This window comes from Argopecten irradians, chromosome 1 (assembly GCF_041381155.1).
Source record: "Argopecten irradians isolate NY chromosome 1, Ai_NY, whole genome shotgun sequence".
NCBI lineage: Eukaryota > Metazoa > Mollusca > Bivalvia > Pectinida > Pectinidae > Argopecten > Argopecten irradians.
Genome location: NC_091134.1, coordinates 36,127,982 through 36,149,866, shown reverse-complemented (window position 1 = coordinate 36,149,866; position 21,885 = coordinate 36,127,982). Strand labels below are relative to the sequence as shown.

The following is a 21,885-nucleotide window of genomic DNA, read 5'->3' as shown; positions in this document are numbered from 1 at the left end:
TTGAACAAACTTTTTAGTCCTTCATCCCAACATGTCATAGGACCAATATCAAGTCATTTAGGCCTCTTGATTATTAAGAAGTTGTTTTAAAATTTAAGACTATTTGACCCCTGTGACCTTTTATCAAGGTCAAGGTCATTCATTTGAACAAACTTGGTAGTTCTTCATTCCAGTATGTCTCATACCAAATATCAGGTCTCTAGGCCTCTTGGTTATTGAGAAGAAGTCTGTTAAAGATTTTCAGCTATTTGAACCCTGTGACCTTGAATGAAGGTCAATGTCATTCATTTGAACAAACTTGGTAGCCCTTCATGCCAGCATGCTATAAGTCAAATTTCAGGACTCTAGGTCTCCAAGTTTTGGAGAAGAAGTTGTTTTAAATCGTATATTGTTTTAAATAAGCCTTGACAAAGCCCTCACAGGTCTGTACAGTATCAAAAACTGCAGGTCCTTCAGGATTTATACTTGAAATACCGGTTCATACAGTTGGTCAAGGGCGTAGATCTAATGTTAGTGGATTGTCTAGATATTCATGCAACATCATTTATCGTTATGAGCTCAATTGTGTTAAGCTGTAAAATAGTTTGTTAAAGATAATTTTAGTTGTTTTTTTTTTACCGTCGATATAAATATCGTTGGCCCGCGTAATCTGAGCCATGGATAACGACCATATTATTCAGGAAGAGCGGAACCAAACTAACCAAGTTCGCGAAGCTTTGATCAAGCTTTAAGCGATCCCACAATCCTCTGACATTCTTTAGCGAAAATGGCGACTGTTGCACCTGACTACGACAAAGCTGGGGATGATGAATTTGTAAAATTGAAAGTAATATGCCTGGGAGACAGTGCAGTTGGAAAATCAAAGTAAGATATTATTTTGTGCTACAAATTGTAGCATTTAGCCGTATTCTGGGTGTATTTGATGCAATGGATATTGCATTTCGCAGACCTAATATTGCTGCTCTGACTGAAGTCACGGAGTCGGAAAAGTGTCACCAACTGACTTTTTTGTCATATTGCTATCCTTGGCAGCCCTGATTGTGCTGTGGGGCCCCGTGGATACAAGCGCCGAAGGTGCGAGCAGTTTATAATTAGGGGGTCTGGTGTTTTTTTTTCCTGCATTCAGATTCTACAGGTTGGGCACAACCCTGCATATGGGTAACATACTCAGTTACCCATTTGAGTAACAGTTACCTGTTTGCAGTAATCAATAAGTTACCCAATCGAGTAATTATGTGAAAAGAAAACGCATAATGTTGTTTTAAAAATTATTATCAAAAAAGGGCGTCATAATTTTCAGAATGTCTTACAACTGATCAAAGACTCTATGTTTCTGTGGGTGAAATATCAAATTCTGTTGTCTACCTTTGTTGTAAGATGACAATTTAGGTGCTCTCTATTGACTTCCGTGTATAGCTATCAGGGAAATTCAGTGAAAATGTCATTGTTGAATGAGTTTTACCTGTGTTCTATTTTTAGCACCATAGTAAGCAATGGAGCTGGTTTATTTTGTGACTTTTACCAAAATTGAGACAATGAAGTTTGTTCCATTTTGATCAATAATGTACTATGTTATGTTAGTAATGGTGCCATGTCAAAATTATTATGCCCTTTTTTGATAAAAAACAGTTTAAAACAACTTCATGCATTTTCTTACACAATATTCCTTATTTGGGTAACTTATTGATTACTCAAACAGTTATAACTGTTACTCAAATGAGTAACTGTTATACATTTGCAGGGTTGTGCCCAACCTGTTCTAGTGAATTGGCAAATCTCAAAGCATAGGCTTACAGCTTTTCTTTTTAATAAAACATGTCTGAAATATAACAGAAGCCTGCCATGCTACTGTACTTTGACATTCTGGCAGTCCAATTTTTTCAGTCAGCCCCGGGCTGCTGTTATTGTTGACCCCTGCCGATATGTTACATCCATTTCAATTGGTTTTGTTAATTGAGGTTACTTTTGCATAAACTGAAAGATTTGCATGTCAAGTATTATAACGTCATACACGAAGAACATTTTCGCCGTAAATTTGAAAAGCGACATTAGTCATTGGCCAAACTCAAATATGGGCTACATCTGAATTTGTTTTGTTGTAAAAATAAGTAAAAGCAAGAAAATAAATTGGTATCACACTGAGTTATTCAAATTAAATAAATAGCATTATTATTATTAACTATTCTCACGAAGTGTCCATGAAAAAGAATGGCCAAGCTACTATGTCTTAAGGCTAATGATGTGGACTTTGCATATGGGATTGGTTTAATGTTTTCTTTTAATTTCATAACTTGGAATTTAAATCAAATTGCTTGAGACACTTTCATAGCTTGTTAATTCAGAAACTGATGGTCAATGGTCATAAATATAATGAAAAGGAAATTATGTAATTTTTATCATATTTTGAGAAAGCATTGTTATCTTTTGTAGGTTGGTGGAGAGATTCTTAATGGATGGATAGTATCCTTTAATAGATGCAAGTTAGATCAAGAGGAGACTACCTTTAACCTCTAATTAACCATGAATGCCTGATATCAAAATCTGATCCAACCAAGGTTTACATCATAGTCTAATCATGATCATGTAAAATGTTGATGTGTAACTCAGGGCTTTCAGTATCAGGAGATACACAGTCCTTTTTGCCGGTCAAAACTATCTTTGGTACAGCCTTATTTGGGCTAAATTACATTGGATAGCATGCAAATAGTACAGAAAAGTACCCCATGAAATTGCAATTGTACCCGTCTTCTTAATGATTAATAGTATCTTACATGGGTCTGTGAAGTGGACAGGGATATCTCAACCCGAGTGAAAGATTTTGGCAGGTCAACCCGATTCTTGTCGAGAGGGTTGACTGCCAAAATCTTTCACCCATGTTTGATTCTTTTCTCTCCTTACCTAGTAGAAAGAATGATGAAATTCCACTTGGTTTCCAGCTTTTTCATCGCGCCATTATTGCAGGAATGTCGTTATGTGTCAAAAATTGACGTCATCTACAATGCATGCCACAGTTATGCCACATGTATTGATGACGTCACGTTATTGTCTAGGGTGTGTGAGCTGTCTTACACCCCCCTGTGTAAGATAGAGATATCTTTTCCCTAGCAATCACAGGATATCCCCGTGAAGTATGGGAGGAAATGAAACCCCTGATAACTGTTACATAAATCTGAAATATGAATCTAGAGCTTATAACTATGACTTGGTCCCAACGAGGGTTAATCATGGATGGTGCTAGATTTAATACCATACGGTATATGGTATGATTATTTTGGCCCATGAAAGGCAAAGGGGCTATTTAGTTATGTATCTCTTTCTTTCTATGTTTGAAGCATATTCAAGGGAACAACATGTACGTATCTTTCTACATGTACAATGTATTTTTTGATGAGTACTTATCTGAAGAATTTTACTGACAAAGATATTTGGGTTGGAACCTGTCTGTATTTAATTACCAAATATTATATCCTTAATTCAATCCAGCAAACCACAACAGCTGTCGACGTTCGCCCTGACTCTGTTTCAGTATAAAGGTCAAGGACCAGAAAGTCTGTGTAGGTAAGTACATAATGCATGGTTCTGTTAGTCCCCATATATAAGCTGTCCAATCATCAGTGAAAACAAATACTCATCTGATTTAAATTTAGATTATATAGACTGATTCAAGTTGTATGACGTGAGTGTTTGTGAATGATTTCAGATTTCTGGGATACGGCTGGCCAGGAGAGATTTAACAACATGCATCCATCTTACTACCACCAAGCACATGCCTGTATACTTGTAAGTAACTAAAGGTCAAGTGTCTTGGCTTTGGCCAGGAGAGATTTATATAGGCATTGCATATAATGGTCATGTATATGTAATGTTTGATATATATATTTTTTTTTTTTTTAATTATTTTAGATCATTTTATCATTTTGACAATAATTCTTTCAGGTTTTTGACTCCACAAGAAAAGTCACCTATAAAAATCTACCCAATTGGTTAAAAGAATTACGAGAATATCGTCCAGAAATACCATGTTTTGTCGCAGCTAATAAAATAGATGGTGAGTAATATTAGATATGTTGAGTTCCCTCCTTTTAGTCAACTAAGTTTTGTAAAAAAAAAATTGAATTTGGTAGGTTTTACCGATCACAAAAAAAAACCTGAAATGAAAATTATTAGTCAAATTAATTCAGATGCGAAGCTTATTTTATATACTTAATATTGTTGCAGTTATCATAGCTGAATATGTGTTAGAATATGTGTAATATAATTTTGTGAGTTTTTCCTTGGAAACAACTTTAAAAAATGTATTGAAGTTGTGCTCTTCAATTAAAATTCCAGTAATAATTAATAAATCAAATAATCCCTGCCGTGTAATTATAACCTAATGAGCTTTGTATAATATCTCATAACTCATTATTGATTAGTATTTCGTTTGCTTTTCAGTTGATATAAGTGTAACAAAAAAAAGCTTTAATTTTGCAAAGAAACACCATATGCCATTTCACTTTGTGTCAGCCTCAGATGGCACTAATGTTGTTAAAGTAAGTATCCACTCTGTCTGTCAATCAATTTATTGTTAAGTATTTTTATCTCACATTCCAAAATGGCAGATGAGTATATATTCTGATCATCGTGAGATTTGAACAACCTCTTCTCATAAAACCTATACAAATAGGAAAATAAAAAATCTTGTACAATTGGTCAAGTGGCTATAATATATATTTAAAGTTACATTGGTCAAATGTACTTAATCTTCATCAACAATTTATTAATTAACAAGAAGTCAAGAGATGTGGATGAAAGATACAGGCACATTGGGCCTCTTAGCTTGCTGTGATGTCCAAGATGTGATAAATATACAAATCTATTTTGAATACGGTAGTTTCAATGAAATTTCTTTTATTGATTTATGTATCTCCAATCATTCTCCTTTGATCTTTATTTCAATGTTTGTACCCTTTAAAGTGAACAGTCGGGCAAGGATGGCTAAAGTCGGTAAAAATGGTGTGAATGTATCCAGTATAATTTCTTATGAAATAGAAAAATAAAATCTCTCGCCAAAATCTGTCTGCGTACGAAGAAATTAATTTAAAGTATAGGAATACTGAAACGTCCTCCCGGCTGATTATGTCTGTGGTTACATTTACACGCAGCCTCGCTTTCAATGCTTTCAACTTTCCTTTACTTTAATGGTCAGAACTGGGAAACGTAAGCAGAACTTGGCCGTCGTATTAATATGTGAGAACTTTTGGAAGGCCAATGAACGCATTTAGACTGGTTTTCTTTGCCCGACTATTCACTTTGAAATTCACACAGAAAACATAAATATAACTTAATAAAGGTAATTAGATGATGTGGAGCCAAATTCATATTAAAGAATTCTTATTTGATATTGTTAGGTGTACATGTATCTTGAGATTTTATAGCATTTTTGAAACTTGCAAGAGTTGGAAAAATAGAAATAACACAAAAAAGTTGTACATTTGTATATGAATATTCATTGCATAAAAGATGTAGAAAACAAAACATTACATATTACGATTTACATAATTTTGTTCACATGTACAGATATTTTGTTGTATCTATAGACGTTGTTAATATTTACAGATGTTTAAAGATGCAATATCAGCAGCCTATGCCTACAAGACCAATGCAACCGACTTCATGGACCAAATCATGCAGGAATTAGAGGTAGGATTAAGTGCTAGTAACATGTTTTAAGTTAGTCAACTAAATCTTACTTTAATCAAGATTCCTAAAAATCGTTTTCTCTTCCAGATGTGATAGAATTACGTATTTTTTGATAAATTTATGAGCTTAAATGTTATCAATAAGGATAAATAGATTTAAAATATGACTTTGTTTTAACTGTTTGTTCGGCTGGAACAATTTGGTTTCCTCATAAGCCCCAATTTTTAAAGCACGCTGCCTGCTTATTACTGCAAATATGGTATACATGTACATGTATATACTTTTAAAGATATTTCTCATAATTAACTCATGAACAATTTGGTCTTTAAGTACTTTGAGCTAGAAGAAGAACAGAAAGACAGTGGACTTGATTCTGGAGGAAACTCGGAAGATAAAGAGGAGGGAAAGGGGGACAAAGCAGACAGCTGAGATCAAAGGTCAAGGTCATGAGACCTTATCTCTTCATTGTTGCCTACACCTATTTATTGACATTTCATAGAGACAAGTGACATCAAGGGGCTGATAAAGCGGTGTTTTTTCTGCCACAGGACTTGCCTGTTTTCCTGTCAACCATCTATAGAGAATTTCATGTGACTGCTCTATTACAACGCATAGATGTTTGAAAGTGGGTAAGGCTTAAGCGGACAAACTGGTTTAACGATGGACCACAACTTAAAAGCAATTAGCCATGAATTTGCCTGTTGTATAATCATGAAGAGACAACTTCTGTCCACAGGAGGTCATGGTAACTCTCTCCATGCCTGTATGTTGTATGATCAGGAGAAGACAACTCTTGTTTACAGTTTGTCATGGTAACTGTTGCCATACCTGTCTGTTGTTTGATCACTTGTTTACAGTTTGTCATGGTAACTGTTGCCATACCTGTCTGTTGTTTGATCATGTTGTTTGATCAGGAAAAGACAATTCTTGCTTACAGTTTGTCATGGTAACTCACCATACCTGTCTGTTGTATGATCAGGAGAAGAAAACTCTTGTTTACAGTTTGTCATGGTAACTGTTACCATACCTGTCTGTTGTATGATCAGGAGGAGACAACTCTTGTTTACAGTTTGTCATGGTAACTGTTACCATACATACTGTCTGTTGTATGATCAGGAGGAGACAACTCTTGTTTACAGTTTGTCATGGTAACTGTCACCATACCTGTCTGTTGTATGATGAGGAGGAGACAACTCTTGTTTACAGTTTGTCATGGTAACTCACCATACATGTCTGTTGTATGATCAGGAGGAAACAACCCTTTTAAAAGTATGATCAGGAGGAGACAACTCCTTGTCATGGTACAGTCTGTGGTAATGATCAGGGAGGAAACAGTTTACAGTAACAGTTATCGTACCTGTCTGTCTTTCAGTCATATGATCAAGGTGGGACAACTCTGCAGGATGTAGTGTTATTGTCACATTACTGACCTGTTTTATGATCAGGAGCAGACAACTCTATAACAGTTCATCATGGTTGTGAGTGTGAGCATGTGTGTGTGCTTTGGATGGTTTTGGTAGACTACAAGAGCAGGGAACAGGTATTGTTTTACATCACATCATTTCCACTTTTATTTGGTGTCCAGCCAGATAGATTAGTTACTGCATTCATCATTTGTTATAGTTGTTTTACTGTTCTTGTCATTTATAAAAGCCCTACCTCTATGTTCACACTTTCTCCTTTCTGTGATGGAACTAAAAACTGAAAACACCTCTGCTTAACATTTTTTAAATTAAACTTTAAAAGGTTTTAGAATTTGGCAATATGACTAAAATATTATCTGATCACAATATATCATGTTTGGGAACGTGACTTTTTACACAAATTTAGTTTTGTGAACTCGCTTTTGAAACCAGCATTTAAGTGTTTAGTTTGTTAATTTAATACATTAGGTAAATTGATTTGTTGTTGTGTTCCTGAATGTCCTTGTAAATTATTTTCATTTTGCAATAAAGTGCTTGATAGTGAATGGTGGGTAGATATATAGGTTATGTATGATAGAAAACCAAGTGGTACTTAGGCTGTATATTTGACAGGTGTGTATATTGTATCATGTTCATTCAATCAAAATCTATAACATACCAAAGTTATATAACTGAAATCACTGAATATCAAGTAGATAGCCTGTAATTAGTGAATAGATATGCTAAAATTGCCAAATAGAGTTTAGTGTAGTGACAGTGCTAGTAGATTGTATGTTTTTTCCTCTTTCTGTTTGTAAAGCTCTCCATTAACTGTAACATATTTGATGTTTTCCTGGCTCTAAGCATTTCATTAAAATGATATGAACAAAACCTAATTTTGGAAAATATAGCCTATATACCACACAAACTAGGAGATGAAATGCTATATATATATCCTGAATTTGGAGTGTATATTTTGAAGAAAGCATAGAGTGCATTTCCCAAATTTTGGATATAGGTGCAACATAGTCAATAGTTGTGACTGTGCAATTTTGATTTTAAAGCAATAAGGCCAACTGGCATATAGCATATATATCTTTGCAACTTTTAATAAATAAAATGTGTTACCATTTATGGTCTCATTTTATAAATGAACTGATATGGATAAAACAGGAAAGAATTGTAATCTGTGAAAAGATCTTTCATTTGAGAAACAGATAATTCAATGATGAGTTTGTGGTAAGATGCTTATTGAATCAGATGTTTAAAAAGTGAAAACTTTCTTTGATAACATTTACTTAATCAACCATAAAACAAAACCTTGTAATTAATATGAAATGAATATTTGAAAATCCTCGTCACTTGCTCAAGTGGCCTTGTCTAATGTGGACAACTAATCACTAGTTCATTAAAGTTTAAAATTCTTGTAATGTATATGGGAGCGGGCATTTGTAGAGTAAGAATTTTTGGATTGAATGGGCAATGTATGAATGAATGAGCATGGATGAGCAAGACACTGCATAGATATTTTGAAGTGTCTTAAACATTTGAAAGATATTATTGAAAGAGTATGAATGCTTGTCAGAATTAATTAGATTAATTATTATGAGACTCGTTAAAAGAAGACTGTTAATGTGAGACTCATTACTAGTAATGCTAGTGTAATGATGAAATGTCCAGTATGTTTATAATGTATAACAATGCACCTAATTTGATAGTCCAGGGGTTTGAAATGAAGTTATTTGTTAACTATGTTCAAATGGTGCATGTGATGTTTCTATTTATGTATTTGGTTTTTTTCCTCCTTTTTTATGAGTCATATATGTGCATTGTTAAAAAATGATCATAGTAAGATTATTGATCTGTTTTAAAGATCTATCAACTTTGAAGTGTTTACTTTGAAATTTGTTTTTAAATATAAGTGTGATTTAATAAAAACTGGTACAGTAATGCATTGGTAAACATGCTGGAATTCTCCATCATCTGTGTTATTCATCAATGTGTTTTTTACAAATAACGGAAGGCTTAATGTCAGAGAATCAAATACACAATGTTACGATGCACATGTAGCAAAGTATTTGTTGTAAGCTTGTAACCTTATGCAAAATCTTATTTAGGTTGAATCTTATCCTGACCACCTCCTATGTCAATACAACATGTATTGTACAAGTATATTGGACTATCTGCACCTTGACAAAGGTGAATGCTCATACCTGCTTTAAAACTGCCAAGCCGTTAGAACTAGTAAGCCTATATTCACCCTTTCTATTACCAAGCTGTATCTCTGGCATTAAGGTCCATATTGTACTAGGGGTTTCACTCTCCTACTTGCTAATGTAAAGAAGGGAAATAAGAAATGTTAAGTACTTGCTAATGTAAAGAAGGGAAATAAGAAATGTTAAGTGTATACTTCTAAAGTCTGTCCAAATGAACACATATCTGTGATATATAAAGGTTGTATTGATAAGAGTTATAGAACTGGTGTAATTAGATCTTATATATATGTACTATATGCACTGTCTAAATTGCCTGGCATTTCTTTTTTTCTAATTATGTACATGTTTTAGACCATTAAAATTGATATTGGTAAATGAGTCTTTTTATTTTTGTTATTTATCTGTTGATAGTAGCCCATCTAAATGGTGTTTCATCTGTGAAAGCCTTGCTATATATTTTCAGATGGAGTATCTCTTTCCATTTTCAAACTCAACACCTGTATATTGTTTTTACATGTTCTATTTTATGGCACAGTAGGAATTAAAGTAGACATCGGGTGGTTATATTTAATGCCGGTCACAAATTTTTTATGTTCGTCATTTTCATACAGAATGGACTCTCTTTGATTTGGTGCATTGTCGTCATTTTCATACAGAATGGACTCTCTTTGATTTGGTGCATTGTCAATCAATTTTAAGTTTTCCTTTAAAAAGCTTTGCATGTACTGAATATATTGGAGCTAAATTTTAGTAAAATATCCTTGGTACTGTTCCATTTTGATACTGTCCCATTTTGAATTTTTACAAATTAACACGGCCTGATCTGCTGGTCTTTCTAATCTACGAGAGTTACTTCCCCTTATCTCATTTTTCATCGGACTATGATATAAGGCAGCTAGAAAGTGAAAACACAAAAGTCTAAATCACTGCTAAAATTTTATTTCATCACTTAATAGTGATACATGAAACAAGGAATCATTGGATGATACGAAAATAAACTTCTTGCAAAATAGCCAGGATCTGTTAAATACGTATGTGATATACATGTTTTTAAGTCAATATTCAAATTATTAATCAAATTAATAAATTATTTTCAGTTACAAGTCTTGTATAGCTTCGTCAGAGATACTTATTAATATATTATATGATGTACATCAGTTTAAACAATAAAATAGCATAGGCTTTATCACGCTTTTCATCCATTCGCCGACCTTTCACCCATATCAAATTCATTAACTACTTAAAACTGATACAATTTATAGAAATACAGATACTTTGATTTCAAAGTCTTCATCAAATATACAAGACATTCAGACAAAGTAAGTTCTCTATTCACAGAAAATGAAATGATTACAGATAATAAGTAATGCTATGATAGATCTTTGCTAACATGAGAACAGTGGTAATCCTGAATGTTCTAAAGATGTATATCAAAATAACACAGACTTAAAATGAACAGACAATATGTATCCATTGGAATGTATAAAGTACATACAGCTTATACCTATCACACACATAAGCTGTGTAGATGTGAAGCACCAAAACATACTAGGAAACCAAAGCTCTCTGATCATGTAAATGTTTTCATTTTTACCAAGGCAATCAGTTTGGTTTAAGCTTATTAAAGTTAAGTAGTGTCTCTTATGTGTATGGAGAATAGCTAGGAAACGTCCACAGAAGCAATCATTACCAATTGAAACAGAGAGATTATCAAGATACAGAGACAACATTCAAAACCCACTGTGTCCACTCCAGAGAATTCAATAACACAATGGACAGTTAGCACAAGACTTGTTAGCTTGTTTATGATCATGAGATAACATTTTTAACAGAGCACAATTATTTTGGCTTTACACAATGTTACTTATAAAACAATAAAATTTTCCTGAGAACTGAAGTACCCACAAAAATAAATCAACGACAGCACTTACATCAAAATTACATAAGACCATGTAAAGTCCAATCACTATGCTAGAATCTAATCATGACTTGTTTCACATAACTGAAAACATTTTCTGTTTACTAGTAAAATAAATGTATACTAGTTGAAATTCAAGAGTAAGATCATAAAAACAGTAAAGCGAGAAAGATATTTTTTGTGTTAATTTGATTCTGATATTTTCCCTTTTACCCAGGTTATTGCACATGTCGCATGGCACGTTTCCATAAGTCTCCAAATAAATACTGGTCACAAACACAGATCAAATGACAAATATTTAGTAACTTTAACTTTTCACTGTAGCAGTGTCCTTTAAATTGAACCAGTGATCAGTTACTACGGTAACAATGGACCAACTATCGTCGGTAACCATAGTTCCCTATGGTAACAAAATACAGTAACCAAGAACTGATGATCTTAATTAACCGGTTGCGAAGGACAAACCCTTCTGACAAAACAATTAAGTTTATAAGATCACCAAAGTCAATATAATTACATTATGCTTATACTTAGCTTTCAGGCCCTAAAATTAGTTTCTATGGATAACCATAATTTAATATTTTAGATATTATGATAATCCTAATTAATGTAATGATATGATTCTAGTAATGTTTGAAAATATTATATCAGGTTGAACTCCAATTATACAGGGACTTAATAATTACTGTTTTTAATAAGAGACATGATGTAAATATGGAGACATTGCATTATTGGAGGATGATGAAACTTGTCGGTAAAATGGATTAAAGTTAAAACAGGACTTTGTCCTCCCCAGATTTAAGTATAAACTGATCAAATAATTTAGCCCCAGAAAATAAAGTTACTCCTTTATCTAGAAACTCTCATTCAATCTTAACTAGTTTTTTGTCTAATATACTCTAAGTTTTATTTACAAGTCACATGTCATTGAATATGTATTGAACAAATCTGGGAAAACAGTCAATTGACAACCAATGTGTTGAATAATATAAGTAGGTCACTGTGTCTTTATGATATATAAGTATGATTTACAATATAAACTGACTAAAGGTGCCAGATAAATTTCCTTGATTTCAATTATGTTCAAGAGTTATAGATAAATGTGACATTGTATGATGAACTATACAAACCTTTCGAAATGACTTATACAAGTTCACCCTCTTAGTTTAAAGATAATGATTACATGGATCGCTTTTGTTATAAAACTGAATATATATAAATCTACATTTCTCTCGGTCCTCGATCAGTTTCTCTGTGGTTACACATTCTATATACAAACTGAATACAAACATAACTGAGTATGTATATACATGTATATAATTTAAACTGAAAGTACTTATAATGTAAACATTCATATATATATAGTGTTTTAAACAGTGATATCACATTTGTTCTGTAAACGTACAGTATATGGCAAGGGAAACAACTCTTCAGCATGGAAAACGGCCAACAAACTGAACACACATTTATAGCACAATTACGTTATCAACCCAATCTGGAAGACGAAATACTTCCCTGTATCACCATAACAACAGTAACCAAAGTATCTCTTATGATGGTTGCCATGACAATAATCTGTTAATGAGAAAGTCATATGACTAAACTTTGTAATCTCAACCAGACATTTTGTTGGTTTAGGTTAAACCTTTCACCGTTGACTCAACAAAAATTTTACAACGGTTCTACTGACTTTGAGACCACAAGGTTTGACTGTATGTCATTGTTACAGACACATGTTATTATAATCTTGAATTGGTACAGGTAATCCAGCTGGTCCATATAATGCTGCTATAATCCCAGACAGAACATGGGGAGTATACATCGCCCAGCGAGGTTGTAGGACAGGTATCAACGTTACTGGCCACTGTCAACAGGTCTCTGTCCTAGTAATTTCTCCCACATACCTATAAACTTCTGGTATAAAACTTCACTTGTATTACTGTAGAAATATATTCCACAATATATCCGTTATCATTGAGTCATATATCAAATTAACAGAGACTTTCATACATTCTGTCTTAGCACAGGCTCATATACAAATCTTTAATAGCACAGTCCCTTGTACACTCCCTGAAGATCAGAAAATTTCCTCTGTTTATGGCTACTGAATCTATCACTTGCAGATAAATTCTATGAAACCATTCTCTTAGGCTTCATTTACTATAGCTTTTTTCATATACGTTAACTATATAGTTCACAGAAGTTTGCTGTCATCCACAGAAGGGTAAGCTATAATTCACAAAATTCACTTGAATCGACAGCTATAATCCGAAACAGTTAGTCGTAGTCCACTCGAATTTTCTACAGTTGACTCACAAACACACTGAACCTGCAGTGTAAATGAAGCTTTGTCTTTTCAAGATAAACTACCACTACGCATAGCAGCTTTCTTGATGGAGCGTTCCAGGTTCATGCGATGGCCAACCTGGGTTACTCCTAGTTCTATGTAATCATTGCGCGTAAGTCCTGCCAGCTTTTTACCGTCGATACAGTGTTCCTGGAAACTTGGTTTGTAAGAAGTCATATTAAGACTGTCTAACCAATCAAGAACATCCAAACATTGCCATGTGTCCACAGCCTTTGATAAGAACGGCTTATTTGTTCTCACTGGTTTAACTATCACATTATTGTTTTTGTTACTCTCGAAATCGGGAGGCGGGGGAATCACAGCAGGCATTTCATCATAACCCTGGTCTGTGTTATCATCGAAGCCCGGAGGGGGCGGGGGAATAAGGTCCTCGTAGGAATTCTTCTTGGATAAACTGTATCCAGAGTCGGCATGTTCATCCGACAGTGTAGATAGAGTGGATACAGAGGACACTACGCTGTCAGTATCCTCATGTTTGTAGCCTGAGGGGGGTGGAATGATGTCCACTTGTACCACATCCCCAAACTCTGGAGGAGGGGGAAGAGTACCAGTCTTGTCTGTGGCCGAACTGTCAGTCGTCACTCCCTGCACTTTGTAGTGAGGAGATTTCGGGGAGGTGGTATGTGCTTTACCATTAGAAACCTCTAATTTCTTGTTTTTCTCAAAGCTAGCTATCCTGTCCCGTATGGAGGTTGTGCGGGATATAAGATCTGTATCTCTAGAGGTCTTTAATGGAGTAGAGGTGGTAGATGTTTTACGTACAACCCCATTGATTTTGGGTTTATCTGGATTTGAGGTGGTGATGGTGAGTTGTGTTGGTGATGTGGGTTTGCCAGTATTGACCTCCTTGCCTGTAGTTTTAGGCGGTTCAGACTTGGCCCGAGTTGTTGTTGCTGTGGTATGAGTGGGACTGCCTGACGACAGAGAAGAACTACTAGCTTTCTTCTTTAGCCAGTCTTGCCTGGCCTTCTCAGCCATGGCCAAGAAATCTGTCGTAGTTGGCTTGTCAGATTCTACAGATTTTTGTTTAGTCACAGGCTTTTTATTCTCTGTCACCTTGCCTACAGTATTGCTATCGAACAATGGCTTCATAGGAGCAGTTGTTGTTGGTGTTTTGTTAACAATTTCTGGTTTAGTCTCAACCTTATTTGTGACCTTAGTCTCGACTTTTGGCGTGACCTTTGCCTCAACCTTTGGTGTGACCTTTGTCTCCACTTTAGGTGTGACAGTCGATGATACCTTGGATGTTGTAGATGTAGTAGTTTTTGAGACCACAGGTGTGGTTTTGGGTTTTGGCACTTCCTTTGTTTCCGATTTTTTCCCAACATTATCACTGGAGAAGAAGAGTTTGGCTGACTGAAGTTTCTTAGTTTTGTGTAATTTTGACTCAATCTGATCAAGTACATCTGTATCAGACTTCTGCTCCAAATGCTGACGTCGTTTAGCGACGGCGGCTATGATAGCGGCCTGGTTGTCTGAGGGATCTGGTTTTTTCTGTGTTAAAGGCGTTACCTTAGGCCCTTCTGTCTCCATCCTGGCCCGGCGTTTCTGTACAGCAGCCATGATGTCCCCTGTTGGCAGGAGTGAAGTTGTTGGGCCATCACCTGTCTGTCGGGGTCCAGTCTTGGGTGAAGGGGCAGGTTCAGGATTAGCTATAGGCGGAGGAGGGGGTGGTGGTGCCGGTGGAGCTGGAGGAGGAGGAGCAAACACTGGTAACTCCTCATTGTCTTCCTTTGCTTCCTCTACTACCTCTTTAGGAGGCGTAGCAGGTCTTACTGGTGATGGTTGGCGGGCTGGAGAGGCTTGGGGAGCAGGTGAGACTTGTCTGGCTGGTGATGGAGCAGGCGACGGTGCCTTTGTTGATGGAGATGAGGAGGTCTTTGGTGAAGGTGGGGCCTGTGATTTTGTCGGAGGTTTGGGTGCAGGCTCCCGGGGCGGGGGAGGAATTTGCACATCTTCTTGCTTTTTAGTGACAGCAGAAGATGGGATATCTGTACGTTTGATCGTTAATTGCTTGGTTGATTCGGTCTTCGTCTTCTTCTCTCCTACTGAAATAACTGTTACAGAGTTACGGGCCTTGTCATTCTCACCGTCACTATCCACATCATAGTCTGGCTCCGGCTCAGACAACTTTTTCTTTCGCGTGTGGACATCTGCCGTTACAAGAAGCTGGGCATTCGGATGTTTTTGTAAGAATTTCTGTGCATTGTCATTTACTCTGTCCTCAGCAAAAGATACTGAGTGTTTTTCGGCGCTATCCTCATGACTACTATCTGACCGTTTAGATACGCTACTAGCATTCCTCTGGTGGGATGCTGTAACAGCCACCGTGGATTTAATTTTGATTTTAGGCTCATCTGTCACTTTAACCTGATTGGGTGGTTTGAAGCTGGACTGATCCGATTGGTCACCAACCTGACTAGATTTAATTTCCGTGGTTGTAGCGTACACTTTCTTATTAGTACTTATTGTCACTAACTCAGTTTTTGCTGGTCGCACTGGTTCTACGTTTTTGGGTGGCGCTGGTGCCTGTCTCTTTGGTACATTGCTGCCCCCTGGTGGGGGTGGCGGCGGCGCCTTAGGTCTTTCGTTTGTGGCGGATTTAAGGTTACCTGTAGATCCACCATAAGAAGAAGCACTCTTTAACGATACATTATCTCCACCATCGTAGTCATATTTGTCTACTATATCCCCAGAACCACTCGCGGAACGCTTGTGTTTGTTACCCACACTTGGCACTGCCACTGGTGTGGCGTATACCGGCTCTTTGTTTCGGCCGTCCAGAAGGTCGGAGGTGCTACGTGACCTTTCCATGTTAATCACAGATCCACTTTTCTTTTGATGGTACTTCTTTATCCTCATCTCTGACGGACTCATGTATTTCTCTGAAGCATGTACCCCTCCATTTTCCAGACCTCCAAGTTCTATACAAGACACACGTTTGGCAGAGTGACTGGATCGTATCGAGGCCGTCTTTTGTTCCTGTGACATCACTTCCTGTTTATCATTTTCAGCTAACACTTTGTCAAGTTGATCTGTGAAGGACAAAATAATCAATATTAAAGCCATATTTAGTCAGATTTTAAATAGCACAGCATTAAAATGAATTAGTTCAATGATAAGCAATACCAAATAAGATTTCTTTAAAAAAAATTGGTCAGTAAGTTATTCCCGTTTGTACATCACTGCTGTTTAAAAATATATAGTATGCACTCAACTTAATTAATTTTTATAGTAAAGTAAGTTGAAATATTATTAGTAATTAATGCTTAAGTCTGCAAAAACAAAATATCAGTAATTAAGATTTAAGCTGAAATCTCTTTTAAGTCATAACAATTAAGTATATAAATATGTGTATACAGTGTAGATGAAATTTGATTTTAGTGATTTTGAGGAGCATAAAAAATAAGGTGAAATGTTTGAAGCAAATCTTCAAAATTGAAATTTCAGTGGAAATTTGTTTTTAAGCAAATTGTCAACCATAAAGATTTAAACTATAATCTGTATAAAGCCAACATTCAGGGTATAATAGAGTATATGCTGCATAAAATTTGTTCTTTGGTGAATTCTATTTGATTTTGTCAAAATCTGTTTCTATAAAAAAACCATCAAGTATACAGATTTCCTTTGAGAAAATTATCAAGCGTTAAATATTTATGATGAAATCTTTTTTAAGGAAATTATCAAGCATAAAGATTTTGATAGAAATTCTTGTTAGTGAAGAATTGATTTATTGCCTTGACAGATTTCTTAACAATATATAAAGTAAGAGACACACAAGATGTACGTATGAGGCAGTAGATTTAGTTCTGCTGGAAATATCACACATCTCACTACCATGTTAGTTCTCTACAAATCTTCTGCTACATGTATCCAGAGAAATTTATCATGTCATATTAAAATGCTATTAAGATGACAAACTACATTAGGTGAATGAACATTGATATTTAAATCATGATTTTAAATCATTAAACCAACATGACCTTGAGAAGCCAGTAGATGAACAAGATAAATTCATCAATACACTTGCTCAATATCTCACATAGGTGAAAAATATTGATTGAATGACTCGAGTAAAGGCTGCAATGCATGGTGATTCAGGAAACAGTTTGTCAAAATGTTTAGTGATGTGTGTTGGGGAAAAGGGATGGTATTTCTTTTTGGATGAAGGGAATGCATACATTTGTTTAAACCGGGTTCATCATTGTTATAAACCCAAAACATGTATGTCTACTTTGGATTTGAAGTGATTTGAGTATTGGAGAGTTATGGAGAGTTCTGTACAATATTCAATATTCAAGGAATTAGTCAATCTTAATCCTCAAATGTAAAGACAATTTAACGATTCAATATATTTTGCGAATGTATTAAACGCTTTTCAGAGATAAATAAAGTCTATAATGAAATATACATGTAGAATATATTTTACATATTCCGAAATATTCTACTGGTAATTCTGCATTTTGATTCATCTTAAGTAAAATAATTTCAATTGCTTATTTTTTAATTGATATAAAAGGACTCTGAAATCATGCACTAATTAACTAAATTCAATAAAATCCATCCACCAGTTCAAAGTGAATAATCAACTCATTCACCAAAAACATGTTTATATGTAATCCAATCCATTCATCTCCCATACAACTCAACAAAAATTAATTCACCACGTACCATAAAGAAACGTCTTTCTAAACAAATCCATACAACCCGTACCATAAAAAACATCCATCCTACCCATACACCCTGTGTAACCAAATAAGAGTAGCAAATGGGGGCCAGCTCTAGGGGAGATAACTCTAGTACATTAAACAGTTCATAAAATTCTCTGGATTTATGAGTATGCCAAAAGGATGATGATGGGTTTCATACCAGCTAAATATAAATGACTATGATGATTGTTCGTGTATGGCACTTTAGGAAGTGTAAATTTAAGCTGGTGAAGATAGGTAGACAAAATCTCCTGAAGGACAAATAAGCTAATTTGAGAAAGTAAAAAGCTAATTTAGAGGTATAGCATTCATCATAAATGGAAGCAAGTGATTCAAGTGCGCGCATCGTGTAACTATAGAGAAACACTTTACCAGGAGGTAGTGGAGCTGGTACTGATTTCTTTTTGGTTCCAGCTGTTAAACCACAAACAAAATGTGTTGACAAATGGGTGACAAATAAAAAGGTACCGCAAGAGTGAAATAAAAATGTGAGTTAAACAAAATTAAAATGTGTCACCACAAAAGTTGCACAAAATTAAAATGTTATGTATCTCAATGAAAACAATTGCAAAATAAAAAAAATAAAAATAAAAAAATAAGATGATATACATCTCAAAGTTAACATTTTTTATCTTTAATGAAAGTTGATACTAAATAAATCTGCTTTGAATTTGTGAAAAACAAAATATAAGGCAAAAATAAATTGATAAAACAAAATATTATTCTGCATATAAAAGAACGGGAGGAGGAATCTGTTTTGCGGGAGAAAGGTTCGTGCAAAGATTGGTAACAAAATTTACCCCGGTTTATCACTCGTTTTGGTGATTCCATTTCCGTGTCATTTTCTTTAAAAAGGCAAAATAAAAAAAATTTACTTTTCAGCACAGGAGTTCCACAACCTTACTCAGGTGTGACAGACAAAATTCACATATTTCTACTCATATTTGAATAACACTTGTTCCAGATAAAGACATCGCAAGTTATACATGTACTACAAAGACTTACAGCTATAGTTTTTAATGTTAGATGGTTGAGCTGCTCTCACTTATGAAATTCAATATGTCAATAATTCAAATAAAACATTCACTAAAATACGTTAATTAAATCTGGAAATTAGTTTTAATATTTTAGTGATTAAATACCCAGTGAAGTTAAACCTGCATGAGCAGACAGGGCTATGAAGACCTGTGATCGGCTGAAAAGGAAGACTTTGGTGGGATGAAGATACCGTACCTATTTCGGCCATGCCCTCGGCGATCTGCTTGCCCTGAGTCTTGGTCAGTGAGATGGAGGTGTGAGGATTACGTTGTGGAGGCTGGGGAGCTGTAAACAGAGGTTAGTTCATTATACCACATCTACTGGGATCTAACATCACAATCTACATTACATCTACATGGATCTCCAAACTATAGGACCATATTGATAGGCTGTCAGTAATACCCAAACCCTGTAAGTACCCCTTCAACTCTCTGTCGAGGCATTTAGTAAAGCTCCATACTTTACTATTACTTATCCCCGCTTGGGTTATTGCATTTTAAAGCAGAAATTGAAGTTTTGTGATTGAGGCCGAGTTGTATAAAATAGGTTGACTTCATTTTTTTTTCACTTCTAAATTATTCTGAATCTTAGTCACAGATTAAGTGTTGTCTACTTTCAGTGGTACGAAGAGTTGCCATTCTAGTATCGTATGATAAAAAAGGTCAAACATGAAATAATGAAATTGATCACAATTCATGATGATGAAATGAAATTTTAATCGTCCATAGGTATCTTAAAATGGTCAGAGTTAAAATGATAAATCTGCTGTGAAAATCAATAACCAGAAGAAGGCTATTGATTTCAGAACATTTGCAGACTTAAAAGTGAGTGCCATACTATGTTTGCCAACAGGTGTAATTTAGTATATTGGGTGTGGATACCATTGGGTTTATATATGTTAACTACAACATGCATTGATACTCGAGTTGATACAGAGAACCATACTAACACTGTCCTCAGCGGAAGTCACACTGTATTTACAATGACACAATGAATTTTCTGAGTATTTTGTGTTCTTTCTATACCTATGTATTAATGGGCTGTCGCTTGTCAAAGAGCCAAATGTATTGTGTGTTTTACCTATAGAATCAATATATGGTAGCCACACAACTGACATTGCCAATCCGTATTGATTATAAAGCTGAGGCTTGGAAATACAGAGTTGTCCCTATTCTATCAACAGCCTCAATATATATTGATTTTAATTTATTTCTTAGTCTTAAGATGTTTTCATTTCTTATCTTTTATTTTTCTACCCTTTCCATAATATCTTGGTAACCATGCATCCACCTCTAAATTAGTGATCTCTATATAAGGGGTAACTAATATGTCTAGTGGTGATTATACAGGGTTCCTCTTTCGACCCCTAGGTACCCACCAGCTTTCTTGCCCCCTCGGACAGGGAGAGTCATGGAGCCATCTTGGTGCTGGAGCCATTGGTCTGCTGTTTCCTGTCGTTGTACCGTGACCACTTTCATGGCGAGGGTATCCCCAGCCTGGCGAATCAGCTGCACTACCCGATCATGTGATGCACGTACCACATTCTCACCATTGATCTAAAACAGAGAATTAAATCAATATATAAGCTTTAACATAGAAGTCAATATCCTATATTGAGTTATTGACTTTGTCTCAAAATTTGATAGGTTCTGTTCATAATTTCGAATGGTTCTGAATTACATAATACTAGAAAATGTCCCCACCACCATTTGCACCATGTGCACATGGCCATATTGAATAATAGAAACCCCCCCCCCCTTACTTTAAACATCAGTATGTCAGAGGGAGGGATATCAAAATCAAATTATGTTTAATATACAACAGCTGGGTCAGAAATGGCAAGCAAAGACATTCAGTTAATTTTTTGGATACAACATAAAGATGTTTATCTGTTGTGTGTATATATATATATATATATATATACACACTAAAAATACTGTCTCAACTTGTTCAACTATACAAATGATAAATTGAAGTCTGAGTTTATGCAGGAGGTAAGGAAAATTATCTGCCATTGTTTATAATATGATGGTTGAAATAAAATTTGGCAATCCCGATAACAAACAGAAGTCTACGCCTCCAAAGTAAACACCAGTGTGACCTTGTAAACTTATCGATCAAAGTGATTCATGTTAGCAAATCACAGCTGGCTTCAATCCAAATTAAACAAAAGTTTTTTTTTATTAATGTATTAATAGTAATAATGTTTTCTGACACATCTATCAAAAGTTCTCTGCCTTTTCAAGATAAAGAACAAATGACAACAGCAATTTATTAGCACTTTCATATGTCAAATTAGATTTAAAACCGGACCTAGGTAAATGGCCATATCAAGTCATAAAGTTTTCAGAGGATTTATCTCAAAGATTATCAAAAGAAAGCTTTAAATGTGTTGTTATTTTCAAGTGATAAAACAGATGTTTTATTAACATTTTAAAAGAGTTTCTTTTGTTTAAATGATAATGGGAATTTAAAGGCTTGACCTTACAAGACTTGAACATAAAGAAGGGAACTCTTGCTATAGAACCAGCTGAGTCTGTGACCTGGCTAC

General features: G+C 35.1%; 2 protein-coding genes across 17 annotated transcripts in view; one reads left to right on the top strand and one right to left on the bottom strand.

Annotated features, from left to right (window-relative positions):
- Positions 1–376: 376 nt before the first annotated feature.
- Positions 377–6,493, top strand: LOC138326084 (rab-like protein 2A). The gene is given in 9 exon segments (XM_069272226.1): positions 377–864; positions 2,431–2,460; positions 3,484–3,528; positions 3,530–3,558; positions 3,701–3,780; positions 3,937–4,048; positions 4,435–4,532; positions 5,599–5,682; positions 6,013–6,493. Coding segments are annotated over 9 exon segments (675 nt in total). The 5' UTR covers positions 377–766; the 3' UTR covers positions 6,112–6,493.
- A 3,731-nt stretch (positions 6,494–10,224) lies between these two features.
- The window catches only part of LOC138326009 (SH3 and multiple ankyrin repeat domains protein 2-like), an 87,261-nt gene continuing 75,600 nt past the window's right edge, over positions 10,225–21,885 (bottom strand). For 13 of the 16 annotated variants that reach the window (XM_069272143.1, XM_069272093.1, XM_069272166.1 and 10 more), the window contains 5 exons: positions 20,713–20,890; positions 19,530–19,619; positions 19,097–19,141; positions 18,669–18,710; positions 10,225–16,622 (listed from right to left, as the gene is read on the bottom strand). In XM_069272143.1, coding sequence (XP_069128244.1) covers positions 13,576–16,622; positions 18,669–18,710; positions 19,097–19,141; positions 19,530–19,619; positions 20,713–20,890 — 3,402 coding nt within the window. In that variant the 3' untranslated portion in view covers positions 10,225–13,575. The remainder of the gene's footprint in view (positions 16,623–18,668; positions 18,711–19,096; positions 19,142–19,529; positions 19,620–20,712; positions 20,891–21,885) is intronic. The other 3 variants (XM_069272151.1, XM_069272159.1, XM_069272175.1) reach the window with 3 other exon arrangements.